This window comes from Esox lucius, chromosome 3, assembly GCF_011004845.1.
Source record: "Esox lucius isolate fEsoLuc1 chromosome 3, fEsoLuc1.pri, whole genome shotgun sequence".
NCBI classification, from domain to species: domain Eukaryota; kingdom Metazoa; phylum Chordata; class Actinopteri; order Esociformes; family Esocidae; genus Esox; species Esox lucius.
Window position 1 is genome coordinate 33,203,460 of NC_047571.1, and position 21,952 is coordinate 33,225,411.

The window sequence follows — 21,952 nt, forward strand, 5'->3', positions numbered from 1 at the left end:
GAAATTCATCTTGCCATCAGTTTTCACAAGATTCCCTGTGCCTTTAGAGCTCACACACCCCTACATCACCAGTGAGCCCCCACCATGCTTCACAGTGGGGATGGTATCCTGTTTACTATAGGCCTCGTTGACCCCGCTCCAAATGTAGCGCTTATGGTTGTGACCATAAAGGTCTATTTTGGTCTCATCACTCCAAACTACAGTGTGCCAGAAGCTGTGAGGCGTGTCAAGGTGTTGTCAAGCATATTGTAACCAGGCTTTTTGGTGGGATTGGCACAGTAAAGGCTTTTTTCTGGCAACTCAAGCATGCAGCTTATTTTTGTTCAAGTATCGTCTGATTGAAACAACCACACCATCTTTTTCCAGAGCAGCCTGTATTTCTCCTGAGGTTACCTGTGGATTTTTCTTTGTATCCTGAACAATTCTTTTGGCAGTTTATTTGAAATCTTTCTTGATCTAACTGACCTTGGCTTGGTATCAAGAGATCCCAGAATTTTCCACTTATGAGTAAGTGATTGAACAGTACTGACTGGGTTTTGCAAGGCTTTGGATATATATTTTATATCCTTTTTCATCTTTATAAAGTTCCATGACCTTGTTACACAGGTCTTTTGACAGTTATTTTCTGCTCCCCATTGGTCAGTATCTAGTCTTCTCAGTGCATTCACATGAGACAAACTCCTTTACTATTTATACACAGATACTAATTGCAATTTAAAAAGCTACAGGCCAAGCCAACAGGCCTAAACATTCATGGGTATGTAAACTTTTGATCAGGGCCTTTTGGGTGATTTCGGTTATCATTATGATTTAAAAATGAGCCAAACAAAAAATGTATATTAAATGGCTTCATATGATCACTATCCTTAAATAAAAGACAGCCTTCATCAATCATATTTTCTAAATCAATACCAAAATGTACAAATTTCTGCCAGGGTATGCAAACTTATGAACACAACTTTACATAACTTTACATCTCTCAAACCATATGCTAAAAATAACAATAGAAATGTGTGTTATTCTGTTTTCTAATGACATGACTTCATGCATTGCCATTCCAGTTATCATTCCATTCACCTAAGATATTTAGAAAAATGTTGCTGCCTAAAACAAATTGGATGGGTGCACTGTGATTTGAATACTGTCACAGGTTGCTGAAATACCTTCATACGTTCTGTATAGGGAACCAGTCATTCTACCCCCTTTTTTAACTGTAGGTTAATTGCATATTCTTTTTAAACTAGCAAGCAAACAATGTATGTCCATCTGTCCCCCTGTCTCTCTGTCCCCCTGTCTCTCTGTCCCCCTGTCTCTCTGTCTCTGTCCCCCTGTCTCTCTGTCTCTGTCCCCCTGTCTCTCTGTCCCCCTGTCTCTCTGTCTCAGGCCCTCTCTCTCTATTTCTCATTCTCTCTATATTCTTCATTCACTCACTCTTCTTGCTCTCTTTCTTTGTGCTCCCATCTCTCCATCTTTTGCTTTACCTCTCTCCTCGTATCTCCCTTTTTTTTCCTGTTAACTCGTTCATTATTCAGACTCTCAAAGGTCACCATCTCTTTTCATTTCCTCTCAGTGGAGTCCTCTGTTTAGTTCAATCAGCGTCCACCCTATGAGCTGCACAGAGGCCTCTCTGTCCGGGAAGGCCTCCTCAGCAGGGGAGAAAGTGTCTGTTATAGACTGCAGAGTTAGTATGCTCCTCACGCCAGCTGACCTGTTAGCTATTGAGATAGCAGCTGGGGGGGGGGGGGTAGAGCATGTTCAGAGCCTTCAGGAAGAATAACAAACCCTAAATAAAGTGGTGTGCTTTTAAATATAAAAAGGAGGTGTTTAAAACCTTCTACACAGCGGCTGATTACCTCAGTGTTACAATAAGGAGATTGACAAGTCACAGGTGTTTGATGGCAAGTTACACTGAGAAATGTTCTGCTAGGCCGCCGCGGACGTGCACCCTGAACACAAGAAATGATGAAACAGGGAAATCTCTTACGTTTTCAAACAGTGAATTAACATCACATTTCAGCGTACCATACCGAGAAAATGAAAAGGCACATTTGCCAATTAATGTTGGTGTTCTGAACAATTGCTCGTTAAATGTTAGTTTTCTGTCTAGCGTTTAATGAGACTGGGCATTATAATCCTCAGCCCAGAATTAAGTTGAGTCACACATGGGTGCTCCCTCAAACACGGCATTGACTGTATATTTTTTCAGATAAAATGCCCTATGCGTTTATTTATTTTTGTTTAGTCAGTACCAAAATAAGGTTTTGTTTAGTCAGTACCAAAAAAAGGTTTTGATTTGTCTGTGCTGTAATAACGCGGGGATTAGTTAGTACCACATGAATGTTTGGATTAGCCAGAACCACAATAATGTTTTGGATTAGTCAGTATCACAACAATGTTTTGGATTAGTCAGTATCACAACAATGTTTGTAAACAATTTCATCCTGGACTACAATGTTGCTTCACTCTTTTAATGGCTTTTTATTTCTATCATTTCTGTTAGCTCCATTGGATCGAATTATGTCAGTAGTCTACCTCACAGGTCTGTTGGATCGATTGAGGTCAGTAGTCTACCTCACGGGTCTGTTGGATCAATTGAGGTCAGTAGTCTAACTGACAGGTTTATTGGATGGATTGAGATCAGTAGTGTACCTCACAGGTCTATTGGATCGATTGAGGTCAGTAGTCTACCTCACAGGTCTATTGGATCAATTGAGGTCAGTAGTTAACCTCACAGGTCTGCTGGATCGATTGAGGTCAGTAGTTTACATCACAGGTCTATTGGATCGATTGAGGTCAGTAGTCTACCTCACAGGTCTATTGAATCAATTGAGGTCAGTAGTTTACCTCACATGTCTGCTGGATGGATTGAGGTCAGTAGTCTACCTCACAGGTTCAGACGGTTTCAGAGCAACGTGGAGGTATTCAGGGGAAATGGAAAGAGAGCCTGTTGAACATTAGGAAGAGTTGTTCTCTTCTTTCACATTTACTGGACTGGAGAACCTTCCTCTATTTTTTTAATGTATTTTTAATTCTCGCCAAGACAACGTGGGAGATGTAGTTTCAGCCGTTTAGCACCAGATGTTCTCAGATTCTGGTTACATCCCGGGTGCCATATCTTTTTAACAGTTCTGTTTACAACCATGAGGCATTTACTCTACCCGACCACTACCTGACCATTATCAGACCTCTACCTGACTATGATTAGACGACTACTGGACCATTACATGACCACTTCCCAATCACTACCTGATCATTACCTGACCACTGCCTGACCATTACCTGATCACTACCTGACCACTACCTGATCATTACCTGACCATTTCCTGATCACTACCTCACCACTACCTGACCATTACCTGATCTTTACCTGACCACTGCCTGACCATAACCTGATCACTACCTGACCATTACCTGACCACTACCTGACCATTAGCTGATCACTACCTGACCACTACCTGACCATTAACTGATCTTTACCTGACCATTACCTGATCTTTACCTGGCCATAACCTGATCACTACCTGACCATTACCTGATCACTACCTGACCATTACCTGATCACTACCTGACCACTACCTGACCATTACCTGATCTTTACCTGACCATTACATGATCTTTACCTGACCACTGCCTGACCATAACCTGATCACTACCTGACCATAACCTGATCACTATCTGACCATTACCTGATCACTACCTGACCATTACCTGATCACTACCTGACCTCTACGTGACCACTACCTGACCATTACCTGATCACTACCTGACCACTACCTGACCATTACCTGACCAATACCTGAGCACTACCTGACTGCAGCACTGTAACAATGAGGACTTGCTCCAGAATACGGTTGAATTCATTAATAGATATGAGTGAGATATGAGTGTATGAAGATGATACACCTACATTAGTAATGTATGAAGACAGTCATGTTTAAAAATAATAAAGGACGTTTAATTCCAAGCAGATGGTGGAAGCCACAGAACAGTGAGTTGATGTGCAGTGAGCTGCAGCGAGCTAAACCAAACAACCAACCATGAAGATAAATGTGGATGGAATGCTAATCTGACCTTTGGTTCGGCTAATCTTTCATATCTAATGCATTGCGGGTTTGTCTAGAGACCGTATGTATAAAAAGGTTATCTGGGAATATAAAATGCAGGGTGTATAAATATAGTTAATTAAATTACGTAAGTCCACATTAACTACCAGTCCTCCCTCGGCCTCCAGTGGCCTCTCATTATTAAACCTGAAAGTCTGTTAGCTGAATATTCACCACCGCGGTCGGCCCAGCCTTTCCCTATAATCACCGAAGTTTGATTGTTCTACCTGGTTTGAATTCAATGATGAGATCTCCTTGTGTCTACAGTGGGCACGAGGGAGGCAGCTAGAACTCAGCCCTTATATTCAACTCTGGACCTCAATACCAGTCCCACTGCTTTGAAAAGAAAACTTCCCCTATAATCAGGGACTGATTTAGACCGGGGGCTCTAGGTGGATGCAGTTAATTACTAGGTAGTACAGAGAGGGAGGCGATGAGGAGGTGGTATAGAGGGAGAGATGGAGGAGAGAGTGAAAGAGGGGTAGGATGACAGGAAGGAGAAAGAAGAAAGTGGAAACTGACACCCAAAATATCTGCCCCCGTAAGGAGAGCACAGGGTCAGGGGTTGGAGGTCAGCTGCAGAGGGTTGTAGGGTTAGCACCGCAGCGCCACAGACGATAATGACAATGGAGAGAAGATCCGGCATAGCAGTCACCTTAAAACAGGACCCACCATTAGGAGTTTATCTAAAACATAAAACATTTCTGATACACCGTTTACCCTCCAATCCTCCCTGTCTCCCCGCTGCTCCCAGCGTGTACCAGGTGGTGGTGGAGGAGGAGAGACCGCGGAGGGCCAGGAGGGGCTCGGCTGAGATCCTCCGCTGTTACCCGGTGCCCATTCACTTCCAGAATGCCTCGGCCCTCAGCTCCCAGTACTACTTCAGCGCCGAGTTCCCCGCCGCCGGGCTGCAGGCGCCGCAGCCCTTCACCGTGGGGGACAACAAGACCTATGGAGGCTACTGGAACACACCCCTGCTGCCCCAGAAGAGCTACAGCGTCTACTACCAGGCTGTCAGCACAGCTAACGGGGTAGGAAACTGACCCCCACACACACACACACACACACACACACACACACACACACACACACACACACACACACACACACACACACACACACACACACACATACTGGTTTATATGGTTTAGAAGGACATTTTTCAAAAATAGGTGCTTTGGTGGTTTAAGGGGACTATTGATTCTGATGGTCCTAAAGACTAAAGAGAAACATCAAACAACTGTTTTTGATTGTAGTAACAACAATCTCACTTCAAATTTTCATTAAAAAAAATTGTTTATGTTAAAGTGACAACCTGACATTTCACAGGCTTATGGGGACGGGGCGGGACAAGCAGAAATATGGTTTAATGGGACCTCCCTGGTTTGGCTGGACATTGCCTTACACACAAACACAGACATGTCAGGACCCTGAACAAAGAGGACACTATGGGTTTAGCTGGACGTTGGTTTACACACACACAGACGTGACAGGACCCTGAACAAAGAGGACACTATGGGTTTAGCTGGACGTTGGTTCACACAAACACAGACGTGACAGGACCCTGAACAAAGAGGACACTATGGGTTTAGCTGGACGTTGTTTCACACAAACACAGACGTGACAGGACCCTGAACAAAGAGGACACTATGGATTTAGGTGGACGTTGGTTCACACAAACACAGATGTGACAGGACCCTGAACAAAGAGGACACTATGGGTTTAGCTGGACGTTGGTTCACACAAACACAGACGTGACAGGACCCTGAACAAAGAGGACACTATGGGTTTAGCGGGACGTTGGTTCACACACACACACACACGACAGGACCCTGAACAAAGAGGACACTATGGGTTTAGCGGGACGTTGGTTCACACACACACACACACACGACAGGACCCTGAACAAAGAGGACACTATGGGTTTAGCTGGACGTTGTTTCACACAAACACAGACGTGACAGGACCCTGAACAAAGAGGACACTATGGGTTTAGCGGGACGTTGGTTCACACACACACACACACGACAGGACCCTGAACAAAGAGGACACTATGGGTTTAGCTAGACATTGGTTCACACACACACACAGACAGACGTTACAGGACCCTGAACAAAGAGGACACTATGGGTTTAGCGGGACGTTGGTTCACACACACACACACGACAGGACCCTGAACAAAGAGGACACTATGGGTTTAGCTGGACGTTGGTTCACACACACACACACACACACACACATACATGACAGGACCCTAAACAAAGAGGACACTATGGGTTTAGCTGGACGTTGGTTCACACACAGACATGACTGGACCCTGAACAAAGAGGACACTATGGGTTTAGCTAGACGTTGTCTCACACACACAGAGACATGACAGGACCCTGAACAAAGAGGACACTATGGGTTTAGCTTGGACGTTGTTTCAAACACACACACACATACATGCACACACACACACACAACACACACACACACACACACACACACACACACACAACACACACACACACACACACACACACACACACACACACACACACACACACACACACACACACACACACACACACACACACACACACACACACACACACACACACACACACACACACACACACACACACACACACAAACACACACACACACACACACACACACACACACACACACACAAACACAAACACACACACACACACACACGCCCTGCGACCTCAGCCTTCACGCCCTCAACCATTGAAAATCTGGCCTGCCGGCTAGGCTGGTGGCTTTCTGCCTCTCCTCGGCTTTGTCTCCTTGTTTTGGGCGTTCCCTAGGCCAGGTTAAGCTGCAACCTGCATTCAGAGCTCCCTTAATGTCCACACGAAAGGGAAGAAGAAACACCAAGCTGAGTTTTAACGAAAGGTCCTGGTTGACTGGCTTGGTCACAGAGCATCGTGGTCCAGACCATGTCTTTACTCTCATCATCAGGGAGTGGCTAACTGGGCGGAGCTAGGAAACCAGATTCAGGCTTGCATGCTTTCATTTGTTTTCTCCTCCCTGTCACCCTTCCCTGATGGAGTTAATCAGTAGCTACCGGGGTCCCCTGACACCCCAGACAGTCTGTGATCAGTACTGTTGAGGAGCGAAGCCCGACTCGGTCCCCTCTGGTACCAGGGAATGGTCAAAGGCAGGTCCAACAACAACACAATCATAGATCATTCACACTGCCTCTCCTCTTCTCCTCCTCTCCTCTTCTCCTCCTCTCCTCTTCTCCTTCGCTCCTCCTCTCCTCTCCACGTCTCTGCACAGAAAGGCAGACAGACAGTTCAGTAGTGACTTGAGGAGATGTCAGATTGTGGTTCAGAATAAAAATCGGGTGCTTGAAGAGTTAGGGCACGTCTTAGAGAGAGGAGGAAAAGGAGGAGGGTGGGGGAGGAAGAGAACAGAGAAGAGGGGGCGAGAAATAGGATTGGAAGGAGGGAATAGTGGTGAAGAGGAGGAGGGGGAGAAAGAGAAGAGAGGGAGAAAAGAAAGAGAGAACAGACAACAAGTTATTGGAGGAATATAATTAAGAGTTTACTCTGAGACTAAAGGGAGTTACTTTTTCCAGAAGTTTTCAGGGTGAGTTGGAGTGCCGTAATCAATGATCATTATCAACATCTAAATCCTCCATCAGTCTGGGACAAGTCAAAAGAAGGGTGTTAATGCTGGCCTGGAGAGAAGGCCAGTACTGCCAGCAGCTCTGCACAACTCAAGTTTGACAGTCTCAAGCTGTATTACATGGAGAACCAAGCACCAAGCTAAAAACTGTGTAAACCAGCTGTAGCCATTATGTGGCACGCGGGCCGGATCCGGACCCAGAATAGGGTCAATATGGTCCACGGCCCCGACTAAATAATAATAACATTTTAATAACAATAATAATAGTATTTATGTTTAGATATTTTTACCTGTCAGCATTCCAATCTTGTGTTCATATGAAGTACTGGCAAATTGCATAGATTTCCAGACAAATACCTTTGAAAAGGTACATTTCTTTGCGGGCGAATGGGGAGGACAGTTTGAGGTCAAATGGGTTGTGAAGGGTGGGTTTGTTCATAATGACAATATCCATTTGGAACTTTGTCACTAAGGAAATGTTTGTGGACCTTTTTGATTGAAATGTGTACCCTTGGTTTAAAACCTGTTCTATTAGGGGCTTCCTCACTTCTCATCTCTTTGTCCCACTAGTTTGAAGGTCATTGCAAGACTCCAACCATTAGGCACAAACATCTATCTGTTAATTCTGTACATGTTCCCACTCACCATGTTACCGACTGGCTAATTGATGACGGAGCCTTTTGTTTATTAGTAGGCAATTTCAAAGGACAAGAAGCAAGTAGCACTTAGTGAACCCGGCTCCAACCGAACTGCTGGGCTCGGGGTTGAATATATAATTATTTAAATAATTGTTTAATTGAATGGTCTAATTGGCACTGTGACTTCAATGTAATGGGCCTATTAGAGAAAGCCTTTGGTACAGCGTATAAAAGCCAGAAGGTTCCAAATGCAACACACACACATATTTGTACAATACACATTTAAATGGCACACACACACACACACACGCACACACACAGTCAGACAGCACACACTGCTTTTGGTTGTTTTTATGTGCTCATGTTCTCTGCTGTGTGTTAGCTGATCCACGACCAGGGTCAATGTGTTCTATTCATGGCCTGAATCATCTGTTGTTGTGTTGGATTTGTAATTCAGCTTTTTAATCACGGGCAACAACCAATAAAATCTATATCATAGGGGACTGTGTGTGTGTGTGTGTGTTTGACCCACTTTAATGTCTAGCTCCGGTTTGTGTTCTCTATTCTGACACAGGAGACCAAGATTGACTGTGTCCGTGTTGCCTCTAAAGGTGAGTCCCCATCAGGCCTGGATGTGGACCAGGCCAATAATCCCACAATACACCGTATGTGTTTAACTATGTCACACTATGTCACACAATACCCACCTTCATTACAACACCCACCTAAATGAATATATTAGTGATGTGACTGAACACCCAGACGACATACATCAGGTAACAGCCTCGCCACAGGCCTGCCCCCCCCCCCCCCCCCCACACACACACAGGGTTGTCCTTGGGCAAGTCACACCCTTTCACTGGCCACACCCACTCAGGCCACACCCACTCAGGCCACACCCACTCAGGCCACACCATCCCACAGCCATTGCTGTTCAGGTAAATGATCTGGTATACATCTTTTATGGCGATGTCAGCTGGGTGCTCGTCTGTGGTGTGATAGATCCCATGTGTTTTGGTTTGAAACACTTTGTTATTTGATTGTCTCTCACTCACAAAAACACAGCACCAGCACACACACACACTCGCAAACATACAGGCACAATCACACAAACACACACACACAGATTGTTATTCATCGTGTCTTTCGTTCCACTTTAAGGTGAAGCAGATTTAAAACAATTGATCACATTGATCACAAGTGTTAATGCTGAGGAGTCAATAGCTATGCTCTACTCTGATAGACACACTCACAAACACACACACACACTCACAAACACACACACTCATACACACACACACTCACACACACGCATAACTCACACTTACACAGCTTCACAAAACATTTCTAATAGAGTGGTTATTAGGTAAAAGAGCCACTCACTATATTAGCAGTTTAGCCAACAGCCCAGTTAGAAAACATGATAGAGAATGAATCTGCAGACTCATAGTCAGTAGCACTTCATCTATAAGACATGAAAGAATACAAAGCGAGATTGACTGAAAAGATAATATTTTTACAACAGTTACACAAGTTGCATGTTACATTTTAGCACAGAGCTGAAGGCACAACAAAGCTCTTCTGATGAACAACATGACAATGAGATTATATAATAATAAGATAACATAATTATAACAATGAGTGAGTTTACTTCTGCTTTTTTGCCTGGTGACTAAGATGACATAATAATGACATAATAATGTTTTCTAACAACGAGTGAGTTTACTTCTGCCTTTCTGCCTGGTGACTAAGATGACATAATAATGACATAATAATGTTTTCTAACAACGAGTGAGTTTACTTCTGCCTTTCTGCCTGGTGACTAAGATGACATAATAATGACATGATAATGTTTTCTAACAACGAGTGAGTTTACTTCTGCCTTTCTGCCTGGTGACAAATATGACATAATAATGTTTTCTAACAACGAGTGAGTTTACTTCTGCCTTTCTGCCTGGTGACTAAGATGACATAATAATGACATAGTAATGTTTTCTAACAACAAGTGAGTTTAATTCTGCATTTCTGCCTGGTGACTAAGATGCTTCAATGTGGTCTCTCTCTCTTCCTCCCCCTGCCTTTCTATTTCCCCTCATCCACCCTTATCTACCTCTCTCTCCATCTACCTGACCCACCCCCTTGCTCCTCCCTCTTTGTCTGCATGCGCTATGTTCTCCTCAGCTGCCATCCTGGTCAGTCAGCTCACCACTCCTTACGTCCGCATGGCACCGGCGGCTGGTGACAACCAACTAACAGGTCAGCTGGGGTTATTTCACTGAGCCAGCATGGGGATGTGCTGGTTGACATTGTTTTGTTTGGATGACTGTCCGGATGACTGTCCGGATGACTGTCTGAATGACTATCTGAATGACTGTCCGGATGACTGTCTAGATGACTGTCCAAATGACTGTCTGGATGACTGTCTGGACGACTGTCCAAATGACTGTCTGAATGACTGTCCAAATGACTGTCTGAATGACTGTCCAAATGACTGTCCAAATGACTGTCTGAATGACTGTCCAAATGACTGTCTGAATGACTGTCTGGACGACTGTCTGGATGACTGTCCAAATGACTGTCTGGATGAATGTCCAAATGACTGTCCAAATGACTGTCTGGACGACTGTCCAAATGACTGTCTGAATGACTGTCCAAATGACTGTCTGGACGACTGTCTGGATGACTGCCCAGATGACCGTCTGAATGACTGTCCAAATGACTGTCTGGATGACTGTCCAGATGACTGTCTGGATGACTGTCCAGATGACTGTCTGGATGACTGTCCAGATGACTGTCTGGATGACTGTCCAGATGACTGTCTGGATGACTGTCCAGATGACTGTCTGGATGACTGTCCAGATGACTGTCTGAATGACTGTCCAGATGACTGTCTGGATGACTGTCCAGATGACTGTCTGAATGACTGTCCAAATGACTGTCTGGATGACTGTCCAGATGACTGTCTGGATGACTGTCCAGATGACTGTCTGGATGACTGTCCAGATGACTGTCTGGATGACTGTCCAGATGACCGTCTGAATGACTGTCCAGATGACCGTCTGAATGACTGTCCAGATGACTGTCTGGAAGACTGTCTGGCATGGCCAGGATAGGCTGGTCTAACTCGGCGTCACTTGTTGTAGCGCCAACGACATCCTGCCCATGCATGTTCTTGTTCTAGCCTAGCACTAAATAACATGCCTGATTCAACTAATCGCCAAGTCTTTGATTGCTTTTTAGGTGTGTGGCACTGCTGGGCTACAATGATATATAGCAAATCTGTGTGTGTATTTATTTGAAGTTGTTACTGTGTTGTGAATTGCATTTCAGTCATTTAGCAGACATGTTTATACAGAGCTACTTAAATGAGCAGTTAGGGTTTTGTGCCTTGCTCAAGGGCAGAATGGCAGCTCTTCACTTTGCCGGCCAAAAGCTCCAGCCACTTTGCTATCTTTTGCCCAAGTTTGTTCCAGATTTAGAGCACATTAAATAAAATACTTGATTTATGTGAATGTTAATGTGTTGAAGTTGGAGATTTACGACACAAGTTAATCCCTTTCATGAATATTTCCCATTATACTTCCTCAAGATTTATTGTCCGGTCCTATAGCTATGACAGTACTAAGCATATTAAATAAAATGTCTGAAGTGTTCATGGTGATTTACTGGAGACTTCTACACGAATCAGCCCTGACATGTTCCACCGATATCTCTGACAACCCCTCCGTCTAGTCATCTGTGGTCTCTGAATTCACCGTTGATAAGATGACAAATGTCAACCGAGTTGTTTGGCTTCTACAGGACGTTGGGGAATTTCACAACTCAACAAACTCATGTCTGTTAGCATATTGTTACAACAGCATACACAGATAATACTCTGGGTCTCAGTTGCTTATGGACAAATGTTTGGTGCAAGCTCATTGGCACTCAGCAGGCAGTGTTGTTTTAGTAATCAGGTGAAAGAATTTGGTGTCTACATAGGTGGGCGAATGGATGCCAAATAATACGTTTTAAGGGGATCAGACCAACCATTCCTGAGCCGTTGCATTTTAAAGCACGTAATATCATTCAACTTTCGGAAAAATAAACCAAAAACCTATTGAGTTGTTTCATTGTTTATCTTATTATGTTTTGGATTGTGGGCCGAGGATGTAATTATAGGGAAATATCTGATTTGCCTTGACTGAAGCACGGTGGGTACACTGCTGAAACACAGAAACACTGCTGGGAGCTTTCATTTACTACTTTAAAATGTGATGAAGTTCAGTTAATTTTTCACTTTTCCATGTTGCGATCAGTGGTTTGTTGGTCCAGGATGTCTTAGATGGGTTGGTAGTGGTTTGTCTGGTTATAATTTGGTTAACTAGGTTGTCTAAGACAGGTTGGTGGTGGTTTGTCTGGTTATAATTTGGTTAACCAGGATGTCTGAGATGGGTTGGTGGTGGTTTGTCTGGTTATAATTTGGTAAACCAGGATGTCTGAGATGGGTTGGTGGTGGTTTGTCTGGTTATAATTTGGTTGACCAGGTTGTCTGAGATGGGTTGGTGGTGGTGTATCTGGTTATAATTTGGTTGGGAGTATTGTCTGAGACAGGTTGGTAGTGGTTTGTCTGGTTATAATTTGGTTGGGAGTATTGTTTGAAATGGGTTGGTAGTGGTTTGTCTGGGTATAATTAGGTAAACCAGGATGTCTGAGATGGGTTGGTGGTGGTTTGTCTGGTTATAATTTGGTTGGGAGTGTTGTTTGAGATGGGTTGGTGGTGGTTTGTCTGGTTATATTTTGGTTGGGAGTATTATCTGAGATGGGTTGGTGGTGGTTTGTCTGGTTATAATTTGGTTGGGAGTATTATCTGAGATGGGTTGGTGGTGGTTTGTCTGGTTATAATTTGGTTGGGAGTATTGTCTGAGACAGGTTGGTAGTGGTTTGTCTGGTTATAATTTGGTTGGGAGTATTGTCTGAGATGGGTTGGTGGTGGTTTGTCTGGTTATAATTTGGTTGGGAGTATTGTCTGAGATGGGTTGGTAGTGGTTTGAGATGAGATGATTATCTGGATGAGGGGATTTTTCTCAGTCTTTATATCTTCTTATTTCAGTGTGTATTGATAGGACTGGGGGTTGCTTGTTTTATAAAATGTAATTACTTGTTTTTGGATATTAATTAGTCATGGATAGTAGCCTAATTCTCCACAGAATGCATTAGGCTGGGTTTTATTTATTTTACAGAATGATTTAGCAGAAATCTGCATTCAGGACTTCAACTGAATGTTACTCTCATATTATTTTAAAATCCTGATTGTTCAGCTGACCCCAATCTTGTCTCTCTTGGGGAGAGAACAACAGGATTCATCACCTTGTTGTCCTGGGGATTAGAAACAGAAACATTTTGTTTACTAGCCTGATGGTTCCCCAATTACCTTAAATTACATTTTGTTTTCATTTAGTTTCGCATGGTTTGGAGCTTTTCTGTGTCATGATGAACCTGTTCTGGTCTGACCTGTTCTGTGTCATGATGAACTACAGATCTGATCTGTTCTGTGTCATGATGAACTACAGGTCTGACCTGTTCTGTGTCATGATGAACTACAGGTCTGACCTGTTCTGTGTCATGATGAACTACAGGTCTGACCTGTTCTGTGTCATGATGAACTACAGGTCTGACTTGTTCTGTGTCATGATGAACTACAGGTCTGACCTGTTCCTTGGTCCATATTCATATGATTCTTTGAAAACTTCTTAGTTCATACTTTTATGTGAAACTGAGCAGTAATTAGTCACGTTGGGATTCAGTTTCAGAACCAGCAGCAAAGCAAGTTTATTTTGTTTACTTCATTTTGAAGTCGGCCCATTACTGCTACTGCTTTAGCAGTGACCATTAGTCAATAAGGATTCTCTAGCTGACTATGTCAATATTCACAAGTTATTGAATATCTGTCCTCTAAAAACTCAATACGACCAGTCAAACAGAACCTGTTAGGGCAGATCAGTGTAGATCCATCTTCCATTAAGTGACACAATGACCATTTGAGACCACTTGAGATTCCACGTCATGTTCAGTGAGATACCTAGGCGTGACAGTCATTTGTGTGACTGGGAGATGTCTCTGTATGTATTTCCTCTGTATTTCTGTTTGTAGTTGTTTATGTTGATGTTGTTGTTTATGTTGTTGTTGGTGTAGGAGCGGCCACCCACCGGCCAGACGCGGTGGAGCCGGAGAAACAGACAGATCACACCGTGAAGATAGCAGGAGTCATCGCTGGAATCCTCCTCTTCGTCATCATCTTCCTCGGAGTTGTCCTCCTCATGAAGAAAAGGTCAGCCATTTTGTGTTAGTCAGACATTTTGTTGAAGTTATATTCCTAGCTAGCTGTTCCTGCTGTCACTGTTTTTATGTGTTTGACCCTGTCACTGTTGTACAGTGACACACAGAAGAGGACAGACGTTTAGTTTAAAATGTTTGCCAGATTTCAACATGGGGCAAATTTGGACAACTAGCTGCTTGTTTACAATTCTAGTGTCAAAGTATACAAGGTTCTATTTTGTTGTTACTCCCGACTCTTAGATTATTTTTCTCCCTCAAAAGCGCAGTGGCAGCAGCATTGTCAGCGCCGATGTAAATAATTAATTTGATTATGTTGATACGCTACATTAAGGCTGTTTACAGCTATGAGAAACGGTTCGCTATGAAAGATTAATATGTCTCAATGGTTCCCCCGAACAACAGGCCCCAGCCACACACACAGACTCAGTTCCTTTCAATGACATGGGGAGTGGATCGGGAGGAGAGGGGAAGGAGGAGAGGGGAAGGAGGAGAGGGGAGGCCTGTACAATGGAATATACAGGGAGGAAATACATTTATAATAAAGGTTCATGTAGAAAGGAGGCAGTCTTCTTATACCCATGGTTAGGCTATGTCTACATTAGACCCAGACCCTGTAAAGGAGGCAGTCTTCTTATACCCATAGTTAGGCTACATCTACATTAGACCCAGACCCTGTAAAGGAGGCAGTCTCCTTATACCCATAGTTAGGCTACATCTACATTAGACCTAGACCCTGTAAAGGAGGCAGTCTTCTTATACCCATAGTTAGGCTACGTCTACATTAGACCCAGACCCTGTAAAGGAGGCAGTCTCCTTATACCCATAGTTAGGCTACGTCTACATTAGACCCCACCCTGTAAAGGAGGCAGTCTTCTTATACCCATGGTTAGGCTACGTCTACATTAGACCCAGACCCTGTAAAGGAGGCAGTCTTCTTATACCCATAGTTAGGCTACGTCTACATTAGACCCAGACCCTGTAAAGGAGGCAGTCTTCTTATACCCATAGTTAGGCTACGTCTACATTAGACCCAGACCCTGTAAAGGAGGCAGTCTTCTTATACCCATAGTTAGGCTACGTCTACATTAGACCCAGACCCTGTAAAGGAGGCAGTCTTTCCTATACCCATAGTTACGCTACGTCTACATTAGACCCAGACCCTGTAAAGGAGGCAGTCTTCTTATACCCATAGTTAGGCTATGTCTACATTAGACCCAGACCCTGTAAAGGAGGCAGTCTTTCCTATACCCATAGTTAAGCTACGTCTACATTAGACCCAGACCCTGTAAAGGAGGCAGTCTTCTTATACCCATAGTTAGGCTATGTCTACATTAGACCCAGACCCTGTAAAGGAGGCAGTCTTCTTATACCCATAGTTAGGCTACATCTAGATTAGACCCAGACCCTGTAAAGGAGGCAGTCTTCTTATACCCATAGTTAGGCTACGTCTACATTAGACCCAGACCCTGTAAAGGAGGCAGTCTTCTTATACCCATAGTTAGGCTACATCTACATTAGACCTAGACCCTGTAAAGGAGGCAGTCTTCTTATACCCATAGTTAGGCTACGTCTACATTAGACCCAGACCCTGTAAAGGAGGCAGTCTTCGTATACCCATAGTTAGGCTACATCTACATTAGACCTAGACCCTGTAAAGGAGGCAGTCTTCTTATACCCATAGTTAGGCTACGTCTACATTAGACCCAGACCCTGTAAAGGAGGCAGTCTTCTTATACCCATAGTTAGGCTACGTCTACATTAGACCTAGACCCTGTAAAGGAGGCAGTCTTCTTATACCCATAGTTAGGCTACGTCTACATTAGACCCAGACCCTGTAAAGGAGGCAGTCTTCTTATACCCATAGTTAGGCTATATCTAGATTGGACCCAGACCCTGTAAAGGAGGCAGTCTTCTTATACCCATAGTTAGGCTACATCTACATTAGACCTAGACCCTGTAAAGGAGGCAGTCTTCTTATACCCATAGTTAGGCTACATCTACATTAGACCCAGACCCTGTAAAGGAGGCAGTCTTCTTATACCCATAGTTAGGCTACGTCTACATTAGACCCAGACCCTGTAAAGGAGGCAGTCTTTCCTATACCCATAGTTACGCTACGTCTACATTAGACCCAGACCCTGTAAAGGAGGCAGTCTCCTTATACCCATAGTTAGGCTACATCTACATTAGACCCAGACCCTGTAAAGGAGGTAGTCTTCTTATACCCATAGTTAGGCTACATCTACATTAGACCCTGTAAAGGAGGCAGTCTTCTTATACCCATAGTTAGGCTATGTCTACATTAGACCCAGACCCTGTAAAGGAGGCAGTCTTCTTATACCCATAGTTAGGCTACGTCTTCTTCCTCCATGTCATCAATGCAATCTGGGGAGCTCAAGCTCTGCAAATATCACACCTCTTTTGTACACACCCAGGCCTGAAATAACAGTATCGGTTCCTTTACGTTTGCTTTAGATAAGTTCTGTGTGCTCTGGGATTGATTCCCAAATGGTAACCTATTCCACATACCGTGCAGTCTGTTTTTGGTCCATAGTAGTGCACTGCGAAGTGAATAGGGTACCGTTTGGGAGGTTGTCCACGTTACTGCATTCGACATCGGGATAGGAGGGACTGCCAGGAGAACATGCCTTGACAACCACAGGAAGGGAGAATACGGGCCTCTTTTCAATCCAACTCTCAGTGTCTGTTTGGTAACTTTTTGATTGAAACGTTTGTTAAGGGCATAGGGGTGGGAGCGGGAGGGCTGAGGTGCCAGCTTCTTGGTAATGGAGTCACTGCTGAAACTGACATGTACAGTGCCTGTGTTTACTATCTACGCTAATTTACCACATGACATTTCCTGCTAGAGCCATATGAGTTTTCTACAGAGAGAGATTCAGTATGCAAACAGTCATGATATTTAATAGAATTTTTCTTATTTGCCCTAATGAAATGAATGAGAGTCAGGGAGATGAATTCATTGGGTCAATTTTGTCTCGTTTGCAGTAATTGTGTTAGAATAAGAGCCGTGTTAAGAAATTCTAAGTTTTGTTTTAGAAACTTGAAGGTTAAATCCATAGAATTAGGAATTAGAAAACTAGCCTAATATGATAGGATGGTTTTTGTCAAATCTTGCTGTCTCTGTCTGCAGAAATAGGAATAATTAAAGCAGAACTCAAACAATAAATAAAACATGATATGCAATATATACACTAAAACGTACATCATGTGCAGTAAATATATTAATGTAATTGTTAAAAACATCATAAAAATGTAAAAACTAGTTTTTAACAGTACCTGCATCTCATTGTCAATTAAGTTATAAAATATCACTGTGTCTTAACATCAGGTAGGTTGTAACTTTTCACTGTGTCTTAATATCAACAAGGTCAAATAAATTAACTGTTTCAATATCACCTACAGTAGAATACAACATTCCTCGTTTCTGTATATCAACTTAGTTATAAAATTAAACTGTATGTCAGTGTCAACTAGATTACAATTTTAACTTTATTTCTGTCAACTAGGTTCCAACATTACCTGCATTACCAACATTACCTCTATTAACTAGGTTATAACATTCAAAAGTACAGTATCTCACAAAAGTGGGTACACCCCTCACATTTTTTTAAATCTTTGATTACATCTGTTCATATGACAACACTGAAGAAATGACACTTTGCTACAATGTAAAGTAGTCAGTGTACAGCTTGTAAAACAGTGTCCCCTCCAAATAACACAACACACAGCCATTAATGTCTAAACCGCTGGCAACAAAAGTGAGTACACCCCTAAGTGAAAATATCCAAATTGGGCCCAAAATGTCAATATTTTGTGTGGCCACCATCATTTTCCAGCACTGCCTTAACCCTCTTGGGCATGGAGTTCCTCAGAGCTTCACAGGTTGCCACTATTGTCTTCTTCCATTCCTCCATGACGACATCACAGAGTTGGTGGATGTTAGAGACCTTGAGGTCCTTCACCTTCCGTTTGAGGATGTCCCACAGATGCTCAATAGGGTTTAGGTCTGGAAACATGCTTGGCCAGTCCATCACCTTTACCCTCAGCTTCTTTAGCAAGGCAGTGGTCGTCTTGAAAGTGTGTTTGGGGTCGTTATCATGTTGGAATACTGCCCTGCGGCCCAGTCTCCAAAGGGAGGGGATCATGCTCTGCTTCAGTATGTCACAGTACATGTTGGCATTCATGGTTCCCTCAATGAACTGTAGCTCCTCAGTGCCGGCAGCACTCAAGCAGCCCCACACCATGACACTCCCACCACCATGCTTGACTGTAGGCAAGACATACTTGTCTTTGGACTCCTCATCTGGTTGCCGCCACACACGCTTGACACCATCTGAACCAAATAAGTTCTTGGTCTCATCAGACCACAGGACATGGTTCCAGTAATCCATGTCCTTAGTCTGCTTGTCTTCAGCAAATCGTTTGCAGACTTTCTTGTGCATCATCTTTAGAAGGGGCTTCTTTCTGGGCCAATTTGATGCAGTGTGTGGCATATGGTCTGAGGACTGACAGGCTGACTCCCCACCTCTTCAACCTCTGCAGCAATGTTGGCAGCACTGATACGTCTATTTCCCAAAGACAACCTCTGGATATGACAATGAGCATGTGCACTCAACTTCTTTGGCCGACCATGGCTAGGCCAGTTCTGAGTGGAACCTGTCCTGTATAACCACTGTATGGTCTTGGCCACCATGCTGCAGCTCAGTTCCAGGGTTTTGGCAATCTTCTTATAGCCTAGACCATCTTTATGTAGAGCAACACATTTTTTTTTCAGATCCTCAGAGTATTCTTTGCCATGAAGTGCCATGTTGAACTTCCAGTGACCAGTATCAGGGAGTGTGAGAGCAATGACATCAAATTTAACACACCTGCTCCTCATTCACACCTGAGACCTTGTAACTCTAACGAGTCACATGACACCAGGGAGGGAAAATGGCTAATTTGGCCCAATTTGGAAATTTTCACTTAGGGGTGTACTCACTTTTGTTGCCAGCAGTTTAGACATTAATGGCTGTGTGTTGTGTTATTTTGAGGGGACAGCAAATGTACACTGTTTTACAAGCTGGACACTGACTACTTTACATCGTAGCAAAGTGTCATTTCTTCAGTGTTGTCACATGAAAAGATATAATCAAATATTATCAAACATGTGAGGGGTGTACTCACTTTTGTGAGATACTGTATCTCCATCAACTAGGTTACAAAAGTCACTGTACCTCGATCAAGTAGGTTACAGTATTCCCTGTATCTCTATCAACTAGGTTACAAAATTAACCCAAATGTTTTTTCAATATTCATTGTATGTCAACTAGGGGTGTGTTAAAACGTGTGAACGTGTGTGCATCTATGAGTAGGAGCTGCATACATCCCAGATGATCACCTTGCTCCTCGTGGCTTCGTGTGCCAGCCTGCCACCATATCTGTTTTTTGTTCATTTTATCTATTTTTTCAAACATTAATATATTTTTACTTTTCTTTCCTTCCATTCCATATTCCCCTGTCCCCACCCCTATCCACCGCTGCTTCTCCCCTCCCCCTCCCCCCTCCCCCCCTCCCACCTACCTACCACGTACCACTCGGCAGAAGAACCTATCAGTCCTACACTTATTACCTGTAAGTAAACACTTCGTAGCACAACATTGTTAGTGTCATGCCTTTTTCTTTTTTTCTGTCACATCCAAACTGCCACGTTTCATTGACTGGGACCGCGCACGAGGAGAGAGAACATGTCACTGTCATCTCTTCCACAGACTCGGGGCAAACACACGTCAAATACTTTTCAAATATTCCTGCTACACTTGATGTGGTGTGCCCTGTACAAAGAGCCGTTTCAGTTGTCCCAAAATCACCTCAGTATTTACATGAGAAGAGCCCTGCTGTTCTAGAAGCCTCTATTCTCTGGCAGAGAACCAGGGGACTCATTTATTTTCCACTTGATGATCTGAGTCATGTCACACTATCACATTTGCTCATGAATTATTTATGAAGCATCTATGTAAGCATTATAAAGTGTCTACCATGGAGCTTTCATAACAGCCTGCAGTCTCTAAAACAGAGCTGGAGGATTCCTCTCAGACACACCTCCAACCAGATGGAAATGGAGTTGGCCTGCTTGCTTGAGGCTAGCACTTTTCAGTGTGGGGTATGCATTTGCCTTTTTGAAATATAACATGGCACTTGGTTTAAACTGGCCTAGTAGAAATGGTGGTCTACTAGCATGTCTGGCCAGCGCTAGCTATCCCTATGTTCTAGACTCATCAGGATGTCATGTTTCTAACCAATGCAGGCTGACATTACAGTCACAAATGACTCTATTCTGCCAGGTGTCTGGTATAGCTGATATACACTCATCAGTATTGTACTCTGTGTGATCACGGTTATAAATTATTTAAACTGAACGTCAATAGAGTAATTAGCATTTGAACTCCAAGTGCTTAGTTGTTGATCAAATGATGAAGCTAAACTGGTTTGATGATAACTTGGCTTGGTTTTTGCAGAGACAAGAAATCAATATGGTCGTGAATTTCCATATTTCGTCCAACGATTATCTTTCAGTCGGTTTGTCAATGTGAGGTTTTGAAATGCCTATCTTTGACACAATCAATGGTGTTGTGGTTTATATGGGGACCTTGATAATCTGGTAATAGTCATTCATACATCATATTTGTGTGGTATGTTTCTTGCTTTAATTAGCTAAAGCATAACCAACAATGCTGTCCTGTGATTTATTATTTCTGTATATGATTTAGTATTTTCTATGTTGGCTGACCGATAAGCTACAGTTATGTTCTTTGCATGTCGGAATAATCTGATTTAATCTGCATGTCTGGGACCAAACATGGCTGGGGATCTCATGTTGTCCCCTGTTGCCTAGTCCTGACCTCTTCTCTGTCCCACCTCCTCCTCCACAGTCTCCTCCTCATTCTTCTGTCGGTTCTTCCTTCTCATATACCTCCCTGTCTCCTCCTCATTCTTCTGTCTGTTCTTCCTCCTCATACACTTCCCTGTCTCCTTCTCATTCTCCTGTCTGTTCTTCCTCCTCCTACACCTCTGTGTCTCCTCCTCATTCTTCCTTAGCTTTCATTCTTTGAGTTCCTTCTTACCTTACACATCATTCCTCTTCATTATTGTGAACCCCCCCCCCCCCCCGATCCATCTAATGGGGCTGGTGCAGTTGTGTCTACTATCTTCCAACAGTGTACCCTATTGAGATGGATGTTCAGAATGAAC

General features: G+C 43.4%; 1 protein-coding gene across 10 annotated transcripts in view; it reads left to right on the forward strand.

The window, feature by feature from the left end:
- LOC105010317 (protein tyrosine phosphatase receptor type M) overlaps positions 1–21,952 on the forward strand; it is a 254,489-nt gene that overhangs the window by 149,572 nt on the left and 82,965 nt on the right. For 7 of the 10 annotated variants that reach the window (XM_029119022.2, XM_029119023.2, XM_029119024.2 and 4 more), the window contains exons 13-17: positions 4,858–5,134; positions 8,958–8,994; positions 10,565–10,639; positions 14,558–14,693; positions 20,306–20,335. In XM_029119022.2, the coding sequence (XP_028974855.2) occupies positions 4,858–5,134; positions 8,958–8,994; positions 10,565–10,639; positions 14,558–14,693; positions 20,306–20,335 (555 nt within the window). The remainder of the gene's footprint in view (positions 1–4,857; positions 5,135–8,957; positions 8,995–10,564; positions 10,640–14,557; positions 14,694–20,305; positions 20,336–21,952) is intronic. The other 3 variants (XM_029119029.2, XM_029119031.2, XM_029119030.2) reach the window with 1 other exon arrangement.